General features: G+C 34.0%; 1 protein-coding gene across 5 annotated transcripts in view; it reads left to right on the top strand.

The window, feature by feature from the left end:
- LOC106064967 (patched domain-containing protein 3-like) overlaps positions 1–25,150 on the top strand; it is a 33,125-nt gene extending 7,975 nt beyond the window's left edge. For 2 of the 5 annotated variants that reach the window (XM_056028909.1, XM_056028913.1), the window contains 15 exons: positions 8,758–8,925; positions 10,056–10,246; positions 10,428–10,564; positions 11,283–11,523; positions 11,662–11,782; positions 12,722–12,868; positions 13,440–13,571; positions 13,821–13,895; positions 14,520–14,763; positions 15,566–15,713; positions 16,187–16,276; positions 17,944–18,180; positions 18,370–18,532; positions 18,767–18,944; positions 19,751–25,150. In XM_056028909.1, the coding sequence (XP_055884884.1) occupies positions 8,758–8,925; positions 10,056–10,246; positions 10,428–10,564; positions 11,283–11,523; positions 11,662–11,782; positions 12,722–12,868; positions 13,440–13,571; positions 13,821–13,895; positions 14,520–14,763; positions 15,566–15,713; positions 16,187–16,276; positions 17,944–18,180; positions 18,370–18,532; positions 18,767–18,944; positions 19,751–20,252 (2,774 nt within the window). In that variant the 3' untranslated portion in view covers positions 20,253–25,150. Of the gene's footprint in view, positions 1–2,548; positions 2,965–8,757; positions 8,926–10,055; positions 10,247–10,427; positions 10,565–11,282; positions 11,524–11,661; positions 11,783–12,721; positions 12,869–13,439; positions 13,572–13,820; positions 13,896–14,519; positions 14,764–15,565; positions 15,714–16,186; positions 16,277–17,943; positions 18,181–18,369; positions 18,533–18,766; positions 18,945–19,750 lie in introns of those variants that run through there. The other 3 variants (XM_056028911.1, XM_056028912.1, XM_056028914.1) reach the window with 3 other exon arrangements.
- Positions 25,151–26,037: the final 887 nt, after the last annotated feature.

The raw sequence follows: 26,037 nt of genomic DNA, 5'->3' as shown, positions 1-26,037 counted from the left end.
CAGAAAGAACATCAGAATGAAATTCTATCAAAGACAAATGACAGAGAAGACGCAGGTGGTCGAGACAGCTGGAGGTCACTCACGAAGGCCGCGGGATACACATTTGAGACCAAAAGAATATCTGCTGCCTTTCATTTCGCTAAAAATGAAATAAAATACTAAGAAAGACACAAAGATAGAGGCACATTTCTTATTCCATACGTTAGAACAAATTCGTTTAAGTGCTCCTTCTTCCCTAGTGTCATTAGAGAATGGAATGGGTTGCCTGAATCAGCCAGAAAAACCAACGTCTTAGCAGAGTTTAAGTAATTGATTAACATGTATGATTAGATAGACACATAAAATGTCAAGGATGTAATTATCTTCTTTATTGAAGTAACGTCTATTATATATAAGATGAAATAATGTTTATACCGGTAACAAAATATTTAGAAAAAAAAATAAGTAAAATAAATCTCCTAGAATTTTGAAATACTGTAATTATAAATTAATTAAAAATATAAAATTAGTGATGTCCGGGTCTAATAAACCCATCACTGAATACAAAATATTTAAAAAAAAAAAATGTTTACTGTAGTTACTCTTGTGATGTCCCTTATTTAATTTCTGGAGGCCAGGTGGCTGACTGACCCGCTTGACATCCGAAACAGCCGGTCCCTGGTGAAGTCTGGGATTTCTTTTTTTCGGGATCTTTAGGACGCCTCTGAGTTAACCCAACTCTAATGGATACCTGACATAAGTTAACGTGGGCCATAGAAACAGATGACCTTGACATCTTTTGTCCTATAGATTGCAAGCTCTAAAAGGGCAACTTTACAATTATTTAATTTCTATTTCTTCTGTTTGCCGCACAGATCGAGTGCCAATATTTCCTTGATGCAACCCTACGTATAAATATCTTTACTAATGAATGCCAAAGTGGTGTGCATAGAAGCAAAGGTGAAAGCTCTACAGCTGCAAGGGCCTGGCACCTTCTTCTTTGTAATTGTCTTAAGAGTTGAGTCGAAGAATCTTGGAACTCTAGGCCCATGGAAGCTCTCATCGTCGGCCTGTCTGAACTATATTTCTGTCTGGGAGGGATCTAAGCAGATGTAAATTTGTTACATCCCTCATACCGTATCCTAAAATACTCGGTATTGGTGTCATTGGGTAATACAGCTAAACGCCAACTGGCAACCCCGGCTTAAGAGGCCTGAAATGTAAAGCCTGCTATCGATGTGGTGATGATACAAGAAGCTGGTACATCCAAATGCAGTGCTCCCTTGCTCTTGCGACAAATTCCTAGTGTTAGGAATCCGACTCACTAACAATCGATGTTTAAAAAAATGGTTTAAAGTTTGTCTACACGAAAGTTTATAATCCTCTGAGGACGGAACTTCTGTTCGACCCAGAAGGCAATTCCTTTGTCGTGGCGGTAGCGCTCAATCTGGACGACTAACTTAGCATGTCTCGTCAGACAGAGAAGGGCTGCCCGAAGTGAAAATAGCCGAAATGTCGACCAACCGGTGGCTTTTGAGGCTCTCGGGTGATACCTACGTTCAGGCAGGGAAGAAATGCAATCGATCAAGCGATGGTGTTTATTTAGTCAAGCGATGGTGTTTATTTAGTCAAGTGATGGTGTTTATTTAGTCAAGCGATGGTGTTTATTTAGTCAAGCGATGGTGTTTATTTAGTCAAGTGATGGTGTTTATTTAGTCAAGCGATGGTGTTTATTTAGTCAAGCGATGGTGTTTATTTAGTCAAGTGATGGTGTTTATTTAGTGATGGTGTTTATTTAGTCAAGTGATGGTGTTTATTTAGTCAAGTGATGGTGTTTATTTAGTCAAGCGATGGTGTTTATTTAGTCAAGCGATGGTGTTTATTTAGTCAAGTGATGGTGTTTATTTAGTCAAGCGATGGTGTTTATTTAGTCAAGCGATGGTGTTTATTTAGTCAAGTGATGGTGTTTATTTAGTGATGGTGTTTATTTAGTCAAGTGATGGTGTTTATTTAGTCAAGTGATGGTGTTTATTTAGTCAAGCGATGGTGTTTATTTAGTCAAGCGATGGTGTTTATTTAGTCAAGTGATGGTGTTTATTTAGTCAAGCGATGGTGTTTATTTAGTCAAGCGATGGTGTTTATTTAGTCAAGTGATGGTGTTTATTTAGTGATGGTGTTTATTTAGTCAAGTGATGGTGTTTATTTAGTCAAGTGATGGTGTTTATTTAGTCAAGCGATGGTGTTTATTTAGTCAAGCGATGGTGTTTATTTAGTCAAGTGATGGTGTTTATTTAGTCAAGCGATGGTGTTTATTTAGTCAAGCGATGGTGTTTATTTAGTCAAGTGATGGTGTTTATTTAGTCAAGCGATGGTGTTTATTTAGTCAAGCGATGGTGTTTATTTAGTCAAGCGATGGTGTTTATTTAGTCAAGCGATGGTGTTTATTTAGTCAAGTGATGGTGTTTATTTAGTCAAGTGATGGTGTTTATTTAGTCAAGCGATGGTGTTTATTTAGTCAAGTGATGGTGTTTATTTAGTGATGGTGTTTATTTAGTCAAGTGATGGTGTTTATTTAGTCAAGCGATGGTGTTTATTTAGTCAAGCGATGGTGCTTATTCAGTCAGTAGTTGACGGTTTTCGAAGAGGAACGGTAAGACTCAAGGGCGAATCGACACTGGCAGTGTCTGGAGACAAGGATTGTTGAAACTCTCTAACCAGGAGTTTGCGCACCAGACGTCTACACAGTTGTTACTAAAATCGCTAATTGCATGGTTTGTGCACACACCTATTTATCTTCCTAGTCCAATGCCCTGTCTCAAAGACTATCCTTCGTAGTACACTTGTAAAATATTTCACAAATCACAAGCATTTTGAATTGAATGTTGTTTTCCTAGGTTAACGTTGATTTAGAACACCATCTTAGCTTGAACACAAAGATTATCATTTGACTATTGATTTGTATTAATGCATATGATTCCCATTCTTGTAAGTAGATTTATGTCTAGATTCTAGATTCTTATCTTATCTTATATAATACAGACGTTACTTCAAAAAAGAAGATGATTACGTCCTACGCGTCATGCATTTAGTCATGCATATTAACCAATGACTTAAATTCTGCCAAGTCACTGGTTTTCCTGGCTAGCTCAGGCAACCCATTCCATGCTCTAATAGCACTAGGGAAGAAGGAGTATTTGTACAAATTTGTCCTAGCATATGGGACGAGGAATGTGCCTTTATCTTTGTGTCTTTCAGAGTATTTTATTAAATTTTGTTTTTGTATTTGAAGATTATGGTTCAGTGTTTTATGTATGATTGCTACTTTACTTTTGAGCCTTCTGTCCTGAAGGCTTTCTAAATTTAGTGATTTTACTAAAGGTGTTACTCTAGTCAAATGTGAATATTCGTTTGTTATGAATCTCACTGCTCTATTTTGTGTCTGTTCCAGTTTCTTAATGTTTTCTTGAGTTGAGGGGTCCCAAACGGAGGATGCATATTCTATTATTGGCCTAACCAAGGTTAAGTAACATTTTAGTTTTATGTTCTTATTTGATTTATAGAAATTTCTTTTAATAAATCCTAATGCTTTGTTTGATTTTTTTGTAGTTTCATCAATATGTGGATTCCATGATAGTTTTTCATTTATTATAACACCTAGGTATTTTGCGTTTTTAGTCTGTGATACTGGTTTGCCATGAATAAGATAAGTGGAATTAATTTGTTTTAGTTTTTTTGTTACTCTTAACAACTGACATTTTTCTGGGTGGAAAGACATGCTCCAATTTGATTCCCATTTCTGTAATTCATCTAATTCTCTTTGTAAAATATCTGTGTCTTGTGTTGTTTTTATTGTTCTATATATTATGCAATCGTCTGCAAATAATCTGACTTTTGTTCCTGAACTAATGCAATTTGGTAAATCATTTATGTAAATTAAAAATAGTAGTGGACCCAAGACTGTACCTTGAGGTACACCTGAGTTTACTGTTATCGGTGTTGATTTAGAGCCATTTATTATTACAGTTTGTTCTCTCCCTATCAGAAAGTCTTTAATCCACTGATGCAGTGGACCATTAATGCCGAAATATTTTAATTTTTTAAGCAAACTATGGTGGTGAACTTTGTCAAAAGCCTTAGAAAAATCTAGTAAGATAGCATCTATTTGTTCACTATTATCTAAACCTTTTGAAAAATCATCAATTAGTCCTATTAGTTGTGTTTCACATGATCTATATTTCCTAAAGCCATGTTGGTATGGTGTGAGGACATTATGTTTGTCTAAGTGGTTTATGATGTTGCTACATATTATGTGTTCTAGGATTTTACATGTGATGCTGGTAAGTGATACTGGTCTGTAGTTCCCTGGGTCAGATTTTTCTCCTTTTTTAAATAGGGGGGTGACATTAGCTTCTTTCCAGTCCTTTGGTACTCTGCCCTGGTTAAGTGAAGCCTGAAAGAGTATTTTGAACACTGGGGCTAGCTCATTACTTAGTTCTTTGAGTAATCTAGCTGGAATACCATCAGGTCCAGAAGCTTTATTTGGTTTGGTGTTGGCTAATAGTTTTTGAATTCCATTTTCTTGTACTACTATATCTTCTATGTTGTCTACTTGGTTCAAATTCAGTAATATGTCTTTGTCTCCTGGGGCTGAGAATGCTGATGCAAAGTATTTGTTTAGAATGTTTGCTTTAGTTTCATTATCATTATGTATTATGTTATGTTCATCTTTTAATGGCGCTACGCCTGTTGTTTCCATTTTCTTAGACTTAATGTATGACCATAGGTTTTTGTTGTTATCTTTAGATATTACATTGTTTATGTATTCACTCTGCAGCTGTCTGCTTACTTTTTGTGTTAAGTGTTTAATTTTTATATACTTTTTGTAAACTCTTTCTGCATTAGTTTCTTTAAATTTTCTATATAGGTTTTCCTTCTGTTTACAAAGCTTCTTTAGTCTATTATTAAACCAGCATTTTAGCCTTTAATACATGAAATACAAAAATTATACATGTATTGTAATTGTTTAACTATAGTATTTCCTTGCATTTAAGTCCATCTTAGATCTATAAAGTCTGTGTGACTACGAGTAGGCTTCAAAACGTGAGATGTAGTATAACAAACGAATGTTGACATTTAAATAGAGCAGGGCTGGGCAACCCTTTTTTCATAGAGGGCCGAATTAAAAAAAAATTGTGAATGGGGTGCCGCATATATGTATATAAAATATGTAATAACAAATCAGAAAAATACGCTAGCTAACTGTGTATAATATCTTTTAATTCACATGTATACTGTTTTATACATTTACATTTAATTATTTTTACACTCCCAATTGAATTTAAACAAAAGCCATTTCTGAAACTAATTTTACGAAAGAAAATAATTTTGCTATAGTTTTCTTACATCGTAACATTTCACCACAAATGTGAAGTTGTACTTAATGGGAAGTATTGAACTGTTTAAACTCATGCATAATGTTCCGGAACTGTGGAACTAGCTTACTAGTTGTTATCCTCGTGACTGCTGTCAAATTACACTCAGTCTGCATCGGCCTGTGATTACACTGTTTATTTTCAAACAAGAAAAAAAGTATTTGTTCACAGATGTATGTGGACTCAAATAATGTGAAAGTTTAGCAGCAAAGTTTTTTTAAAATGTGGAAATGCAGCTTCTGGTACCCATAAAACTATCGCGTAAGAACTGACTGAAACTTCTCTATTAGGTCATATTTTGCTTGGAGGTATGTCCTTTGGAGCTGAATCAACTTCTGCACCAAAAGGTGAGCTGAGGGTATTGAAAACTGGTTCCAAGCTCTTGACGTCTTAAAATTTGCTTTCAAATTCCACAATCAAGGAATCCTTATGAATATTTCAGTTTTCAACATTATGTTTGATAGTCTATGCAGCTTTGTGCAAACTTTCCCGTTAAGAGTTTATGGTTGGGATATTATTTTTTTTCTCAGTCAAAGCACGGGCTCCATCAGTTGTTACACTTGCCATCTTGTTCCAAGCCAACCCAACACTTTCAACACATTTCTTCATAATATTAAATAAATACTGGCCTGAGTTTGTATCTTTGACTGTTTTGAAATATTGCCAATAAAAATAATCTTCGTTTAATTTAAACTTTTTAGAATGACATGCAGAGACAAAGTTTCTTTAGCCTCTTCCTCATAAGTGATAAGAATCATAACTTTCTAAAATTTATACAGATATTTAGAATTATTTATTTTTAAATATATTTGCATTTTTATATGTATAACTTGTAGGCCCACCTGATTTCTTTAGGTGACCGCGGGCTGCTTAAAATACTCTGGCGAGTCGCATGTGGCCCGCGTTACGTAATTTGCCCACCCCTGGACTAGAGCAATACCATTAGTAAAACCACTAAATTTAAATTTAGAGACCTTTCAGGACATAAGACTAAATAGTAAAAAAGCACTATTACATAAAATACTGAACCATAATTACAAAAAAAAAAATACAACCTAATAAAATACCAAGTAAGACAGAGGAAGTCACATTTCTTATTCCATATTCTAGGACAAATTTGTAATTCAAACAAGTACTCCTTCTTCCCTCGACCCTTAGTGTCTTTACAGCATGGAATGGGTTGCACGAGTCAGCCAGGAAAACCTATGACTTAGAAGAGTATAAGTCTCTATTTAACTTGCACGACCTCCTAACACATTGATACGTCTGGGACGTAATTAACTTCTCTTTTAATGAAACATCTGTAATTATAAGATAAGACGTTAAGAAACCCTCATTTGCTCATAAATCTAGATAACTTCTTTACAAACTAACTCTTTGATTTTATTAAGAAAGCTACACTTGTTACTAGAGAAACCCGAATCGCATGAATGCGTTAATGAAAGCTAATCACATAGTGCTTTACGTATACTAGGCAGATCTGTTTGTTTTTATAAAGGCTCATCCTAAATACACGATTCTAGTTAGATGTAATAAAAAATGTAACGATTACCTGTATACCAAATAAAAACAAGTCTTCTACAAATTAGTGTAATAGAATTCTACTATCAGCTAGTAGTGACGGGCCTTGGTGGGCAACACTTTTAGAAGCCTGCTTCAACAGATCCTTCTATTCAAATCTATTCAGATCTCAAGCTTTTCGTTTCCATCACAAACGATTCGATCCCCCCCCCCTCTCCAATAGTTTCCAGGTAAACATAATTAGCTAGGTCATCAGAGTTTGATGGATTCAAGATAGTCTCGAGCTCGGGACGCTCTCCTAGGTAGCCAAACGCTCTACTCAGCCTTGTTTTCCGCTATTCTGTATCTGCACTATGTTTACTTGAGTGACGTACAAAGTTTCTGTTACAATATCTGCCTCTTTGATGTTCTTCAAGATTAGAAAACATTAAAGGATAATGACAATGTCTTCGATTCCAAAGACTCTGCGCCCGTCTTCAACAAGGGCTTATCTGTGAGTCTCAAATGTGTGCCCGCGGCCTTTGTGAGAGCTCTTCAACCTGTCTCTGATACCCCGTGGTTTTTCAGAATTTTTAAAATCGATTATTCTAAAATTCCATCATGAATACATTGAATACATACGATTTAAAGCGAGTTGAAGTCTCTTATAGAATTTAAACAAGCATAACGAGAATAGGCCTATATAAGACATTTCAAGTCATGCAATAAGAAATTATTTCTATGGGAAAATGTTTGTTAGTTAAAATATTTTTTTTAAAACTCTAACATTTCTAGACAATCATATTGTTTGTTTGTTTTTTCGCCTCTTCGAGGGTGGCGCCTTGCCCTCCATCACTACGCCTTTGCATCCTCTAAGTTCTAGCCAACAGTTTTCTACTATAGCAATGAAATGTACTGTTAGGTCACGTGATAGTATCGATCGCCTACACCACGTCTGCTTAAAAAACATAAACATACTTCGTTTTGAATTTAGAAGTTTTCTAAGAATAGAAACGATTCTCTTTCAAGGACAAGAAGAAAATGTTGCTGTTAACGTCTGCTGAAGTTTAACCTCGCGCATTGAAAACTAATTAATGTAGCCTAATTGTTGGCACTAAAAATCTATAGAAGACAATTATAGTTTGAAATGTAGTTTGTGTGGGAAAACGAAGGTGATTGACATCACTGGTTTAATTCCTTGATTTTAAGTACGTTTCTTTTTAAATCATAGCATACACTTCTTTTATACCACAGCCTATACCTTTATTTTCAAAGATTTATCATGACATTAAAAAATAAGATTTTTTTTTCAAAGCTAGAGCTTTATATCTACGATGTAAATATCTTTTAAATATGGGAAAAAGAAACTTCATTCGCCCTGTGGTTGACTTTGTGTGAAAAGGAATGTGACTTAGTCTCCTTCTAGGACCATAACTAATACTTTCTTCACTGACATAGACTTGCGCCTTGACTTGGATTTGGCAGCTTCCTACAGCGGAGTGAGACGCAGACGACTTAATTGTTAATGAAGGCAGACGATCAAGTATTTGAAGAAGGCAGACGATTACATTTCATTCGAAATATAGGGCGTCAACAATTTCTGAAGACAGAGTAGGCGCCCCTACTTGTGCATGAAATGTCACTGAGAACTTCCTATTAAATCATATTTAGACGGCGGATAAAAATAAAACCCGATTTTTAAAAATTGTTGCTCATTAGGAGTTTTTTATTTTCAGATTCTGTTCTCGTTTTAACTTTGTGTTCTAGCATCACATAATCGAGACTTATTGACTAGATACTTCTTGGTGACATTAACTAAGTTGTATGTTTACTTATTATTGTCCAGAATTCACCATGAAATGTCTCTGGAATTGTCACCGGTTCTTCCTGAGGTGCTTCTACCACTATGGCTACTTCCTTGCCAGCCATCCAGCTTGGTTTTTGATCTTGCCAATCGTCATGTGCACCGTCCTAGCCGTGGGGTTTATAAAGTATAGCCCAGAACGAGATGTAGGTGAGTAGGAACAAGTCCAATCACTGCTAAATGGTTAGAAATGAGAGACAAAGTAGATGTTCTAGTTTTGTTTCATCTCTTGTTGTCTTGGAGGGCAACTCCACATCAAATAGTTTTGACATAAAAACACGTACAATTATGTGGAACTTTAATTGAAACACCATGCTATTTCTGTAGTCTCTGGAACTATCGAATCTGACAGTGTATAGTTGAAACAACACACAGCACAAAATCCTAAAACAAAGTTGGCACTCAGCCATAGCGCCTCCATATATATATAGTCTCTCTCTCTCTCTCTCTATATATATATATATATAATGGAGGCACCATGCTTGCATGAGTGGTAAAGTGCTTGCCTTTTGAACCGCTTTTTTCCATGTTCAAATCCTGACGAAGACTGGGATTTTTACTTTTGGGATATTCAGGGCGCCTGTGAGTATACCCAGCTCTAGTGGGTACCTTACAATAGTTGGGGAAAAGTAAAGGTGGTTGGTTGTTGTGCTGGCCACATGACACCCTCATTGACCGTGGGCCATAGAAACAGATGACCTCTATATCATTTGCCCCATAGATCACTAGGCCTGAAAGAGGAACTTTCCTATGCAGTTTACATTATTTAAACTATAAAATACAGTGATATAGAAAAAGAAGAGTAAGTGATATGGAAAAATGGGGGAGCCTATAAAGAAAAATGTAATAAACTAAAAATAGAAGAATGGGAGAGAATTTGAAATAACTAGATGTAAACAATGAGAAAGGAACTATGGAAATATCAGTGTAGCAAACTAAATGATACAAATTACTCTATGTTTGGAGCCAAAGGTCCTAGAGATTTGCTTAGGTGTTAAATAGTGCACACAACTTGTCATAGAGAACTACCCTTGAAACTACATAGTTCATCAACACTTCCTCTATTCATAGTTATCTGCAATACAAGCAATTCTTTACTATAAAATCCCTTTTATAACAAATAAAAAACTTTGAAGTGGGAATTGCAACATGATTTTGGTATTTTGTACAGTAGACAATATATATCTAAGTGTGCTATGTGAAAGAATTTTATATTTGTAATATGAGTTTAATGTGCAGCAAGTCACTTGAAACTCACATGTGTATATATTTTCACACAGAAGTTTTGTACGCACCAATCAACTCAAGGGCTGTACAAGATCGGCAAAAAGTAATGGACACATTCCCTGACCTCTCGGCTACCAACTATCAGGCATTCAGTCTTAACAAACTTTTGTCTCAAGGTGTCGTCATATTTAAAAGTAGAAATGATATGTCTATACTGACTCCAGAAGTACTGCAAGAACTTGAAGTAAGCTCATGCTGCTCACCTCCTTGATTTCTTGTCCTAATAATAGAGTAATAATAAAAATTATAAAAATAGAAAAATTAAAAACCTATGTGTAGACTTAACACAACTTAGATCATTAATTTTTATAACTTCTTTTTATTTCATGTGGCTAATTTCTTGCTCCAATTGTTATTTATTCCAGGCTTTCCGAGATGATGTCATGGCACTCAGAGTGCTCAATGATAAATATAATTTTACATTTGAAGAAGTTTGTTTACGCAGAGCCAATCAGGCAAACTGTGTGTTTGAAGGAGACATTTTGTTAGCTCCATATTTCAAGTAAGTGAATTTTATCAAGGATGACTGCCTGCGGTCATGTGGTATGTGTGCTGGAATTTGGTTCAAACTTCTCAATGGTTCCGGGTTAATACCCTGCCCACTGCCATCCCCTGTCATCCTGCAGGAGGTTTGAACTAGGAAGTAAATTATCTTCAACTCTGAAGGAACATCCAAAACATTTTACAAACATTTTTACAAATATCTCATGCAATCATGTTTTTACTCTGAGATGGAGAATCTTCTTTTTTCTTTATATCTCATTATTTAACAATTCTGTTTTTCTTTCTTATATTTGTTGTTTGTTTAAAATGTTTGTCATGTTCATTTTGCATAACATTCTTGCCCAAATCTCTCACACGATGACAGGGCATGGTGGTGGGTATGTTTTGAACCCATAATCATTAAGGGACAGTCCAGAGCTCATAACATACTAGAATGAGCTATGTAGGAGTAATATTAATTGTTATTTCCCCCATAATTAAATTAGTCTAAGACATAATTTGTTTAGCCTCTCCCTCTAAATATAAATTGGACATTAAAAAAAAATTTGAGTCTTTGATCTTTGACCCTCTACCATCTACATTCTACAGAAAGGATTTTAAAAAAAGTTTAAAATGTTTTAACAACTTTTAAAATCTGAATATACATAATTAAAGTCCTAATCCCTTAGTCTTTTTTTTCTTAATAATAACTTAAATAATTATATCTAAAACAACAGATTGTCATTGAGGGATGGCAATGTGACGTATCCATTGTGGAGGTTTGGCAATCAGGGCTTGGACTTAAGTTTGTACATCAGCAATGTCAACCTAACCCACAATGTTTTCCTGAAATCTGCTGGCAGTGTAAAGCTTACATTTCCCCTGAGGCAGGACACGCCAGAGATGAAAGCCATGTCATCAGCCTGGGAGGCCAAATTTTTAGAGTTCATGAAAGAGGCTAATTATTCCAGTCTAGAGGTAAAACTAAATAGCTTTTATTTAAATGATACTTTTTGTACATCTCTAGCTCATATACATTTGGAAATTGAGATTTATTTTTAATTCCTTCATTACCTAATTCATTGATCTCAATTTGCTTTTTGCTTTCCTTTGTAGGCTGCCTTCTCCACATCTCAATCTCTCAATATAGAGTTAGACAAAGGAACTAAAGGAGACATTTTATACTTTTCCTTGACCTTCACCTTGATGATAACTTATGCCTGTTTAGTCAGTGCAGGTCAGTGATATTTCATATTCAAATGGCCACAGAATTAAATGTGTTATGCATAAATGCTAATCTTCCTTGATAGGTTGTTAGGAAACAGTCATATGAAAATGAAACTTGTTAGCCTCTTTGCCTATAGTGGCAGTTGGTGTGAGATATTTTGCATAAAATGCATTGTGCACTAAATTTCTTAGTGAAATGTAATAAATGCAAATGACAGCAGCATCAAGAAACACCCTTATCTCATGTTATTTTGTTAATTAAAAGCTAATAGCAGCACTGAAGAATTATAATTATAAACCCTATAATACATTCAAATATATTATTGTTTGTAAATGTCAGCAATGAATATTGTGTCTCACAAATAAATGGCTTATTTCCATGATAAAAACATTTCTGATTTCATTCACATTAAGACTAAGTGCACCTTTATAAAATGTTATGAATAAAAGCTTAAATGTAATGTTCTCTGTGTTAAAACAAAACTTCTTTTTTCTTTTGGTTATAGAACTTTGCACAAATTTAACCTAGAACTTAGCATAAGCAAAATAAGAAAGATGCACACAGTTTATTTTCAAATATAATGGTTACATCGCTATGTGTTTTCCATTTTGAACTTTCTCTCACATTAAGCCTCAATCACTATCATCCAATAATAGCTTGCAGAATGTTTGGGGTTAAAACATCTGCTTTCTATTTAGCGGTTCCAGCTGATGTGTGGGTATTGTGAGGATTGAATCTTTGATTTGTATTGAAATTAAAAACATCAGTTATTCACCCTTGGGCAAGTAAATGACCCTTTAAGATATAGCAGTCAACTTGGCAGTTTATGTATGTCTTACATTTTACTTTGGTTAATGGTTGGGTGGTAAGGGTGTTGTAGCAGGCCGTAATAACTGTTGGTCTTAGTTTTGTCATTCTTTGTTTAGGTGGTTACTTTATTTTGTTTAGGTGGTGACTGTATTTCTACCAGAGCTTTTCTCGCTAGTGCAGGAGTTTTTGCTGCTGGTGTTGGAATTATGGGAGCTTTTGGTTTGATAACATACGCTGGTGTTAGTTTTGTCAATATAGTTGGAGTGATGCCATTTTTAACACTTGGTGAGTCTGCTTTTTGTTTTATTTTTAGTAACTATTTAAAAATCTTTCTATTTTTATGTGCAACTCTTTTAATGTTGTTCTGTTTATAAATTACAGATGTTACTCCTAAAGAAAAGAAAATCTCATCCTATGCATATCCATGTGTCAATCTAGTCATGCATGTTAATCAGAGAATTAAACTCTGCTAAGTTGGTTTTGCTGGCTGACTCAGGCAACCTATTCCATGCTCTAATGGCACTAGAGTAGAAGTAACACTTGTGTGAATCTCTCCTAGCATATAAAATAAGAAATGTGCCTGTATCTTTGTGTGTTCTGAGTATTTTATTGGGTTTTGTTTTTACATTATGGTAAATTATGGTTCATTGTTTTAATGTATTATTGCTACGTTACTTTTTAGTCCTCAAATGGTGTTAATCAAATGTGAATATTCCTTGGCTAGAGATCTAATAGCTCTATTTTGTGTCTGTTCCAGTTTCTTTTAAGTCTAATTCTGTTCAATATTTTATTTCATTTATTAAATTATAAGTTCAAGAATTAAAAAAACAAACAAATATCTCCATACATCTCCCAGGCATAGGTGTGGATGATATGTTTCTGTTAATGGGGACATGGAGTGAAACTACAGCAGTCAAAGGCTTAACAATCCCAGAGAGAATTGGACTTGTTTTCAAAAAGGCTGGTGTTGGAATTACCATAACATCATGTAGGTAGCATGTAGTTGACTTGCAGGATTGATGTTCTATGACTTCTCAAAGTTAAAATGATGGCCAAATTCTTAACCCCAATTAAGCCTTTACTTAAAACTTAGTACTCATCATTATGAACACAAAAAGACATTATGAAAATGATACAAGAAATGTTTTCAATGATAATTTTTGAATTAAATCAATACCAATGTTTACTGTATCTGTTTCGTAAAATGAAAAAAATCAAAGACAAATTATCATTTCAGTGACTGACTGTCTGGCATTTGCCGTTGGCTCCATGAGTGTCTTCAAGAGTGTGCAGAACTTTTGTATCTACACAGGTAGCTTTTTAAAGGCATTTTATAGATTTTGATTTTAATGCAAAGTCTATATGAAAAGAATTAATAATTACTTAATTTATCATTAATAAATAATTCTTGAGTATGAGAGAAAAAATTTCTATATAACAGTAGATTATATATATATGAATTATATATATATATATATATATATATATATATATATGCATATATATATATATAATTAAAAGCTTTATTTATTGATCAATAATTCTAAAACTAATTATTTTCATGTCCATTATTCATTTCAAAATTATTACATTTAATTTCATTTATGAATTTTAAAATCAACTTGAAAGTGTATACATAAACTACTTGTTTATTTTGAGAAGTCTAATTCAATGAAAGAAAAACTTTAAACAAAAAACAAAGTAGATCTTTTTTTTTTAAATCTTGAAAGAATAGTAAATTCTGAAAGAATTAATATACATATTCTAAAAATGTTTACATTGAGTAATTATAAGTCAAACACACCAAAGTCGTAGTAGCTTTGAATTGACCATTGAATCTAAGCAGAGACAAGTTTTTTATCTTTCTTAAATCAGCATTTGAAAAATTGTTACAAACATTTATTTGATGAGTTACACTTTTTATTCACTTCTGCAGGTGCTGGTGTGCTTCTTTGTTACATTTGTAATGCCACCTTTTTTGCTGCATGTCTGACATATCATGGGCGACGGGTCTATTCTGGCCTGCACACTGTAACCTGTAAGAAAGTGGAGTCAAGGGCTACGCTGAAAAATGAAGGTAATGGATGTGTCTATGCCTACATGTGTGGAGGGTCCATACCTGAGGGACCTAATGATGACCAAAGTGTATGTGAAAAAGCGCCAAAGTTTTTACTTACCAAGTAAGATTTTCTATTTAATTCTTCTGTTTTCAAGTATGTCAAGCTTTCAAATCAAAATCTTAACTCTTTAAAAACATCACAACAAGGTTATGGGAGTTGAGTTCAGGAGTTGAAGCATTTCTTTGAATCTGTACATGTTTCTTCTGTTGATATTTTTTTACTCCTACCAATGCTCTGCTAAAGCCCACAGAAGACTGATTGGAATAGAGCTATAATTTTTTTTTCTGATAGATCTTATTTGAAGTCTATCAGATTTGTTATAAAAATAACACTAATGATAATGTTTAAAAAACTGTATCATTAGTTTCTATTTATGCTTATTTCTTTGTATGGAATTCCAACATTTTTTTGATGTGGCATATTTTCACTTGAATGATTTTTCCAAGCTTTGTCATAAACTTTGCCTTAGTTCATGTATTTCAAATTTTTTTTTCTAAATATTCTAGATGCCTTACCTTAAACTATTTAATTAAATTCCATAGACTATTCAGTTTACTACTCAAAGTGTCCTGGCATTCTTTTTATGTTTTGCAAGTGAAAATATTGACTTTTTAAATTGCTTTTGTATAGTAAATCTTTCCTGCTGATAGCATGCCCAGTATGCTATGGTTCAATCTCTTTTCAGGACATGTGGGAGTTAGAGGGTATCTGTGCTGCCTTTATGTGCTCAGCAAACATAATGCAGTGCAAATCAGAATCAGGTTTTGAACTCAAGCCCCTTTGATTTTATGTCAGACTGTACTTAGTAGTGTACAAACAATAATGTTTAATAAACATTTCTGTTATTTATTTTTGTCAATAGTTTTGTCTTGTTCAAGCCAATTCGAATTATTATCCTGATTTTCTTTGCTATATACTTGGGTGTGTCAATTTGGGGCTGCACTAAGCTAGAGCAGGGCCTGGAACTCAAGCACCTTGTTTTGGAATCTTCCTATTTTCATAAGTTCCAGGTAGGATTTAGAATGCCAAGCATTAGTCATTCTGGTTTTTCAGTCTTACTTAAGTAATTTAATAGCAGTATTGTAAGCATATACAGTTAGTGACAATGTCAGTCAGTTGAAAAGGAATGAGAAGCATTATCTTGCCTGTTTTTTGACAACTACTTATACTTTTTGATGAGACTTGATTCTTTTAGTACATTTGTTCTCATTTTTATTGTAAACATTTTAACAATTTAAAATAAAAGGAAATATAGAATAAAATATTATCTTGTTTAAAAATAATTCAAGGTGTAAGATGAAGCAAATGTAGACTTTTTTGACCTAGCAGTGTTGAGTCTCTAATTGACATTCACAACTAGATTAACTTATGGATAAGCGTAAAACATAATTATCTTCTTTTATTTGAAGAAATATCTGTAAAATAAGATAATATATAATATCTATAATATAATATATAAATGATGTGTCTGGTAATATTGTAGGTATGGGATACAGAAGAATTTGGTTCAAAACTTCCCATTGCTTTTGTCACTATTGGAGAGAAAGATTACAAGGATCCTAGAACTCTAGAGGCAAGTACACTGCAGGGACATATATACATAACTTAAATCTCTAAATAAATATTTGTTACTGTATTAAAAGTAGGCCCATGCCTACATTCCTAGTAGTGGTAATTAGAAAAAAGGCTTAATTACTTTATTTTACATACTTACTTAGACATTCATCCTTACAGAGATTGGTAAATAAATTAGCTCTATTTTTGATGTTTACTGTTTCTGTAGCAATTGAGGTTTCACAGGGTGGGCTAGCTATCTCCACACTAAACCCTCCTCCTTTCTCATCTGGGCAAGGGACCGTCCACAGCAAAGTTGTCAAAGATCCTTCATGATATTATAATTATAATATTTTATAGAGCCCAATATTCTAACTTTAAGTCTATCAGCAACAATATCCATTGCAATTTATCTGAGATAATGATTTAAATACAGCCCACAGCAGAGCAATAGAGACTTTTAAAAGATAAATAAATCTAAGTTTATGCTCAAATTTACTATACTGAAGCATTATGTTAAACAGGCTGGCAAATAAAAATGGGAACTTATTAAAATCTAGTAAATTAGGACCTGCCCTGTCTGTTGCTTTTTGAGCAGATCTAATTTCTTCAAAGTTTCTCATTCACATTGATTTGAAGAATGTATATGTACAGCTTAAATATTAGTCAAAGCAAGACTAAGATACTAGTTCAGAACACAAATACTGCACCTCAAGTAAATATTAATTGCCAACCACAAGAAATTGTTGATCACTTTTGCTATCTTGGCTTCATCATCTCCAACAATGCTCTACTGGATAAAGACATCAACAATAGGATAGCCAAAGCAATGGGCATCATGTCACGGTTGCAGAAAAGAGTGTGGGACAACATATTGCTGACTAACAATACTAAAGCCTTAGTCTACCGGACCTGTGAGATGAGCTCTTTGCTGTACAGATGTGAAACATGGTCAACCTACTCATGGCAGGAAAAAAAGCTGAATGTCTTCCACCTCCGATGCATAAGGTAGATCTTTAAAATAAGGTGGCAAGATAAATAACCAATGAGGAAGTGCTACGAAGAGCAGGGTGCCTGGACATCCGCTCTGTTATCAGCAACAGACGCCTTGGCTGGCTTGGCCACATTCGTAGAATGCCAGTAGGTCAACTTCCACAAGACATTCTGTATGGCAATCTAATAGAAGGCAGAAGAGTCGCTGGTCGCCCACTTTTATGGTATACGGATGTATGCAAACGTGACATGAAGCTCTACAAAATTTGACACTAGCAGCTGGGAAAAAGTGGCACTGGATAGATCCACATGGAGAGAGAGCATAAAGGAAGGTTCTCGGATTGCAGATGCCATACACAACAGAAGCAGAAAGAAGAGTGAAAATGCAACAGCGCCTGGTGATTACATATGCCCAACCTGCGACCGCAGCTGTGTATCAAGGATTGGCCTCTTTTCAGAAAAAAGTTGCAAAGGGAAAAGATTATCTCTTGAGACGTCAAATGCCACAGTAAATATGTACATATGTAAGTTTAAAAAATTTATCATTAGATTTATTGTCTCTTCAAAGTGGAAGGCTTATTATTTGACATCGGAGTTCTTTTTTTATTGGATTTTTCAAAAGTTTAAATTTGTCTAGCAACCTGAAGATACCTAGTGTTTGCTATTCTTTTTTTCTATTTTGTCACAAATCAGAATATTGTGAACCTGCTTACTGAAACCAAGAAGGACAAGTTCATTGATAAATACATTGACAACTGTTGGTTGCAAGCATTGAAACAGACTCCATTTTACAACAATACTGATGATGATGTTTTCTTTGATGGCCTGAACCGATTTCTTTTCTATCGACCTGGTTTCAGAAATGACATTGTTTTTGGGGAGGACAATAAGTCTATTATAGCCTCACGCTGTCATGCTTATTCATTGAAGGTAATAATTGATGATGTAAACATAGAATATGGAGTTCGGCATGTTTTATTATCAGACCCTCTGCCTCACAATTTTAATTCTAGAAGAAACATCTGTTATACAATAGATAATACAATAGATAACAATATTTAAGTAGACAAATTATTTACATTTTTGATAGTGTAATCATTTTTTATTTACCCAAAAAAGATCACTGACTCCAATGATCAGGCCAGTTTGATGACTAGAATGAGAGATCTGGCTGATTCTTCCTCAGCAAATGTATTTGCCTATCACCCAGCCTTTGTCTACTTTGAGCAGTATCTGTCCATCATGTCCAGCACATTACAAACTGTTGGGGTGACTCTAGCAGGTTTAGTGGATTTATATATATTTATATTAGCTACAATTGGCCATCTACCTATTTCAAAAGCTTGCATAATAAGGAATGTCCCATTGATTTAAAACAAAATCTTACAAACAAAATACTTACTTTTATTAATTGTTATTCTATTTCTAAAAAAAGTATTGTTAGGTAGTTAGAAAATTGATCCACTTTTATCTTATCACAGTAAAAATACATTTAGATATGTTGTCTCCCCTACAGTGATGTTCGTGGTGACCTGCGTCTTCATTCCGCAACCAATGATTGTGGTCATTGTTATGGTCCAGGTGGTCATGATAGTCACTGGAATATTTGGCTTCATGGCCCACTGGGGTCTGACCCTCAGCTCTGTCACCATGATCCACCTCATCATGAGTGTTGGCTTCTCAGTGGACTTTTGGTTAGTGAAAATATAAATAAAGCATAAACAATAAAATGCAGGTACAAATATAAAATGAAAAGCAAATTCTTATTGTAATCAATTGACAAATAACATTAATTGTAGATTTGTTAGAGTGTAACTCAAAGAAATACAACTAAGCAGAAGTTGAGGTGATAACTGTTGTTGTTTTCTATGCAAGCTATAAACGTAAAAAAAAAAACAACTTCACTGTTGTAAAAAATAATGTTTTGATGTTCAGACCTCTAGCACACAGGTTTAATAAAAACTTAAAAAAAAAAAGTTTTAGTCTTGTTTATCAAATTAATTTTTCTGCTGGTATAAAAAAAAGTTAATAGTTGACACAACTGAAACCCTGGTCTCTAACTTTGCTGGTAATAGTGGATATTAGCTCAGAAGTGAGTATCTCATATGTTAACCATGGGCAGAAAGAGTGCTAAGCAGCCAATTACTGAAGAAAAAAAAATCTATGCACTTTTTCTCAATTGATGAATTGTAAAATAGAAATAAAATGAACAAACAATGAAGATATTAAGTTAAGTTCCAAAGTCCTACTGTAATAATCAGTATGGATTATGTGAAATCTGCAAGGCAGAGAGTTGTTCACTTACATGAAATTTCTAAAAGCATTTTCAGTATAATATATAAAAAAGAAAAAAACAACAACTTTGAATTGAAAAACAAGAATAACTACATTTTGTTTGACAATAGATTAAGTGATCAAAAAACAAAGAAAATAATATTTTTAGTGCCTATTACATTTTTGTTGTCTTTTAATGTTTTACTTTTATTATGTGTGTCTTCAGTGCTCACGTCTGCACAGCTTATATTGTATCAGAAGAGAAATCTCGAGAAGATCGTGCCAGGGATGCCATAGTTCATGCATCAGGCCCAATCTTCAATGGAGGTGTCTCATCCATACTTGGAGTTGTCATGCTCTACTTCACCGAGTCCTACATTTTCCAGTCTTTCTTTAAAATCATGGTGCTAGTCATTGGTTTTGGAGTCCTCCATGCTGTGTTCCTCATCCCTGTGGTCCTGGCCTACTTTGGGCCCAGCACTTATGTAGACCTTGAAGACAGAATGTCACAGTCACCTACCAGTAATTCAGTCAATCCACAGGATGCTCTTAATGATCACAATCAAGCATCAATTAAAGGAAGCGCTGCATCATCAGTAGTTTCTAATAAGAAAAAAAAAAATTCAACAGCTTCAAGTAAACTGAGTAATAAAGAAATTAATTTACAAGATTTCCTGCCTGATAATCACTCTGAGGTATCTTCATTTCATAGTAAATCACAAGATTAATATATTAAAGTTATATTCATGTTCTTGTATCAGTAATCTTTTCAATGCCCTTGAATTTGGAAGATAATCTATGTATAAATACATACCTAGGTTTTCAACTATAATTTTTTCCCGAATTTAGGTAGAGAACTTATTTGTTCAAATATTGAAACATAGGAAATAATATAAAAATGATTTAATTGGTTTTTATGGACCAGATACAGTGTAGATATGTATTTACATTTCATACTGGTTTGAAACACAAATACTGTATTCATATTTAGCCATTATTTCCTTTTTTTTATTCAATAGTTATTCTTCTGTTCACCTATGACTTTTTGTCGACAGATGATTTAAGATTAAAACTGATATATTAACAAGACAAAAATCAAAGTTAAGCCCAATGCACAAGATTCGAGTCTTTCTTCAATAACAGGCTGAATCATTGATGCTGTGATATCAGTGTGCACACTCAACAGGTGTTGGCACACTTGTCCAATGTGTTTGCATTCTAAAAATCTGTTCAGACATTTTGGACTCTCTCTCTCTCTATATATATATATTGGTCTAACACCAAATTTTGAGTTCAGAGTCATTCAAATACCAAGGAAGCACTGTATAAACTTTATTTTATTTTGTAAATATTCTTTTTTTTCAAAGAAATCTGGCTTATGAAATGTGCTGTACAGTTTGACAAGTAAGAGATCAATAAAGAATTATCTGTAAAAACTTAACTCCACAATTTGATACTGGATTTTTTTTTACATAAATACTTGATTACTTTCAAGAACAAGAAATGTGATTATTGTCAACTACATACAAGACATGTATATGCTACCACAACTATTGTTTTGTTTTTTTAGCACTTTTATTTGTATGCTTCAAATGAATCAAAATCTTTGTTTATTGTTTATGTTTTATTCTTGAAAGATCTGAGAATTTATAAATATATTTATATGAATAAAACATGTGACTGTAATGTAACAATGTAATTTATTTGATATTGTTACATATTAAAGCCTTTATGTTTTTTCATGTGGATTACAGAGCCACATAAAACTGATTTAAACTGTTTTTACTTATTTTAGATGGGCTTGAATACATTTGCATTTGAAACAATCCTTTATATATGTAAAAGTAACAAAAAACCGTTAGATTGAATAGAAATAAAACAAAAACACTTTGGTTTATTAGAGTAACTGCAAATACTGGTCACTGGTTCATTGTTCATATTGAACCAAAACACAAGGGATTGTAGGCTACCCTTATAATTTGCTGTACAATACCCAAATACATAATACAGTATTATATCATAAGGTACAATACCTATTAGCATAAACAATGTTGTGACCTACACTTAATATTTCCAATTTTTTTGGGCCACACAAAGTTTACTTTGTTATAAGCAACACATTTTTTTCAACATTATAGAAATGTTATGAGTTTGTCATGAAGAGAAATCATTGTGTCTGGACACAGTTTGAAAGCCTCAGACACATTGTATGTCACATATTATTTTTGCTCTGATATTATCTTTTGAAATTTTAGTATTTTATTTCATTATCCATGTCATGAAAGCTCAAAACTGATTTGATGTTTTGACAACACTTAACCAGCTAGAAAGGTTCAGAACCTGATAGCAACACCTTATTTAAATAACCTTTTGTAATGTTTTTGTAAAATTTAGTATAGCGTGCTATTTATTTTGTGTATGCAGACCTAAGAAGGTTTGTGATTATTTCTTATCTAACACTGAACTATAAATGACTAAATGTAAAGTGTTATGGCACAATTAGGATTTGTTTCATAGAAAGGGGAAGTTTTGACTTAGAGACAATGATGCAATTAGTAAAAACAAGGCTTGGTTTTGATAAAGAATAGCAAAATGTAAACAGACTACTTTTGACGGCTGTATGAATGTAGGTTGTAGATTTTGGTTGATGAAATGTTATGGTTCCCTTCGTTAGTATTAAACTTTTTGTTTGAAATTCGCTATCAGCGTCGACTAACTTCTAGTGTTGGCCTTTTGCCTGTGTTACGTTAATTATACGATTTCATTATTTGAGAGTTACCTCTCTTTGAATTATCTGCATAAGACAGCTTGGAAGCGCCTAAAAGTAGACAACTGTTTTATCAAAAATTGATTCAAGATTGTCATCACTGTTTGACATACATCTAGTAGCTACTTGGCTGGGTTCTACTGTAGACTATTTGATGACAGCTACCTGGCTGGGTTATACTTTAGACTATTTGATGACAATGTACTTCAGATGGGAATTATTGTTGATGTCTAGTCATTTTGACCTATTTTATAAATAACTAACCAGATGCTATACAATGAGTTGGGTAAATCTGTCTTTTTGCTTTCAAGGTGTCACATTGTTATTAAATTCTAATGACTAATATTCCTTCAGTTTAGCATGTTTTGATGGAGCCTATTACTTAGAATATGGATTTGAAAATCAGGTTTTTAAGCTGACAACATTCTAGATATACTATTTTTAAAAAATCAAGATCGATTACCCACCTTTTTTTGATCTAAATATTACTCAGTAACATATTCTGAACTAAAATAATAATTAATTGTTAGGTTTAAAATTCTTATTTTTAATTTTGAGTGGTGGTGGTGTAGGAATAAAAAATAAATGTGGACATTCATTTACTTCCCCAGTCTGTGCTTAATTAGTTCTACAAATACATAGTCAATGTATGGCTTGGGTTATTTTTTCATGTTTTAGATGTTTTGTAGTCACATGACTTGATGCTGTGATGTTTAGTAACTTGTTGAAGAGTTTTCAATATTAATGACTCTTAAAAACAAAACACTGAAAAAGAGAGAGAGAGAGAGAGCACTAGATAAAGATGAAGTGAGAAAGAATAAGTATGTATTTGTTTATTTGGAAACCAGCTTATATTTTAAGCTTGAAGCCATTTATGAAATGTTTCAATATACTGGTAAACAACTTCAAGAGATTTAGAACTGCAATAATTGTACATTGTCAATGGGCTTTAGTCTCGATGTTAACTGTGTCATGAACTGAGCATTTATTGTAGAGTACACTTGCACTTCTTCTACCAGCTGATCCTTAGAGTATAGATACAGTGTTAGCAATTAGAGTATAGATACAGTGTTAGCAATTAGAGTATAGATACAGTGTTAGCAATTAGAGTATAGATACAGTGTTAGCAATTAGAGTATAGATACAGTGTTAGCAATTAGAGTATAGATACAGTGTTAGCAATTAGAGTATAGATACAGTGTTAGCAATTAGAGTATAGATACAGTGTTAGCAATAATCTGTGGAGATGTTTGTAAATATTAAATGATCTTGTCAGTTTGGATCCTCCCTGAATGAATGTGCACATCCACTTTTTGTAGGTTGTTTGAAAGTTGCATGTTGTATGCTCAGATTTTACATGACAGACATCCAAGCCTTAGAGCGTCAAAGATGTTGAATGTTAAATGCTGAGATTTCTTAAGACCAATGCAAGCTTCTGAGATTCAAAGCTTTCAAATATGTTGAATGCAAGCCTCTGAGATTCAGAGCTTTAAGAGTTGGTTAAGTCTTCAGTATAGGAAAACAAACAAGCCTGTCTTGTTACAAATCTAAAGGAACAAAAAGCTCCTCAATACTGTGTAGCTAAACAAAAATGTATAAAGTTTGGAAAATAAGCACCAAATAAGCACTAGGTTAAGACAATCTTTCAGGAATAGAGGATTAGAAATAGCTCAGAAGTAGAGTGTTATATTTTTTACTTACAAGATTCTTTCACTCTGAACTTAGTTTTATTTAGCAGGTGTTCTTTAGAAAGTTGTTTTCATTGACAACTTAGTGAAATGAAGAAACTAAAGGGAAGGTCAAACTACTGACATGAGATGTACCAATGAATATATGACATAGTAATTGATTTATTCTGAAGCTTTTTCTAAAAACGAAACTCATTGTTAACATCAGATTTAGAGTAATTTGAGGTCAAAGTTAAGTTCCCCTTTCAGATCTATAGGGCAGATGATGTAAAGGTCATCTGTTTCTGTGACCTGTTAACGATGGTGTCATGTGGCCAGCACAACGACCAACCGCCTTTACATTTCCCCAAACAAATGTCAGGTACCCATTAGAGCTGGGTAGACTAGAGGCGCCCATGGATCCCGAAATAAAAAATCCCAGACTTCACCGGGATTCGAACCCGGGACCCCGGTTCAGCCACCGTGCCTCAATTTGAGGTCATGCATATTCATATTTATTCACTGAAGGAAAACATCCAGTAAATTAAATATTTAAAAAAGTGTCAAGGTTTTTGAAAATATCGCTAACAAAAGTACTGTAAAACATTTTATTTTTTATTGCAGATTGTGAAATCCATTAAAAATGCATAGAAAAGCAAGAATCTTGGTATAGACATCACTGCATTGTAAAAACTAAAACCAATTTAGCGATGTGTTGCGTATAAAGTAAAAAATTAGACTGAGCGTTCTATTTCTTCCATTAGTTAATATTTTTTAATGCTCTCTCCTCAGTGTATTCCGATTGTCTGAAGCTCAACCATGTCACATTCATAATGGTGGTATATTGTATATCTCTAATTAGGTCCATGGTGCATAAATTGTGTTATATCTGTAATTATGTTGCTCATATGGTGGTATATCTCTAACCACAGTGCTTGTATGATATTTGTTTGATGAAATTGCATATAGGCCTATACCTATTTTCCAATGTGTTTAATTATGTTGCTTGTTTATATGATGACATGGTGTCTTTAAGTATGTTCTTTGTAGGCCTGTAATGCTTTCAATATGCCTACTGATGTGTCTAATTAGGTTTAATTGAGTCGGGTATAGTCCTACTAGAGTGTGTCTAGTCCAGTGCACATACAGCTTAACGCAATAATTTCAGAAATAAAAGTAAAAAAAAATCACATTCAATACTGTATTATTTTTGTCATGTTTGTAATTAGTGAAATAAATGTCTTTTTACAAAACACGAGGAAAGTTGGCATGGAAAAGCAATTGAAGCGCTTCAGAAAGAAAACTCTTTACTACAACATCCATGAGAGGAGATAGCCTACCAGTTGATCCAACAAGGACACACTAAAGTGTCTCGACAGACAGATATAGCCTACCAGTTGATCCAACAAGGACACACTAAAGTGTCTCGACAGACAGATATAGCCTACCAGTTGATCCAACAAGGACACACTAAAGTGTCTCGAGATAGCCTACCAGTTGATCCAACAAGGACACACTAAAGTGTCTCGAGATAGCCTACCAGTTGATCCAACAAGGACACACTAAAGTGTCTCGACAGACAGATATAGCCTACCAGTTGATCCAACAAGGACACACTAAAGTGTCTCGACAGACAGATATAGCCTACCAGTTGATCCAACAAGGACACACTAAAGTGTCTCGAGATAGCCTACCAGTTGATCCAACAAGGACACACTAAAGTGTCTCGAGATAGCCTACCAGTTGATCCAACAAGGACACACTAAAGTGTCTCGACAGACAGATATAGCCTACCAGTTGATCCAACAAGGACACACTAAAGTGTCTCGAGATAGCCTACCAGTTGATCCAACAAGGACACACTAAAGTGTCTCGACAGACAGATATAGCCTACCAGTTGATCCAACAAGGACACACTAAAGTGCCTCGACAGACAGATATAGCCTACCAGCTGATCCAACAAGGCCATAAGAGGAAATAGCCTACCAGTTGATCCAACAAGGACACACTAAAGTGCCTCGACAGACAGATATAGCCTACCAGCTGATCCAACAAGGCCATAAGAGGAAATAGCCTACC

This window comes from Biomphalaria glabrata, chromosome 5, assembly GCF_947242115.1.
Source record: "Biomphalaria glabrata chromosome 5, xgBioGlab47.1, whole genome shotgun sequence".
NCBI lineage: Eukaryota > Metazoa > Mollusca > Gastropoda > Planorbidae > Biomphalaria > Biomphalaria glabrata.
The sequence above is the reverse complement of the archived record's forward strand: the minus strand, read 5'-3'. Positions and strand labels throughout refer to the sequence as shown.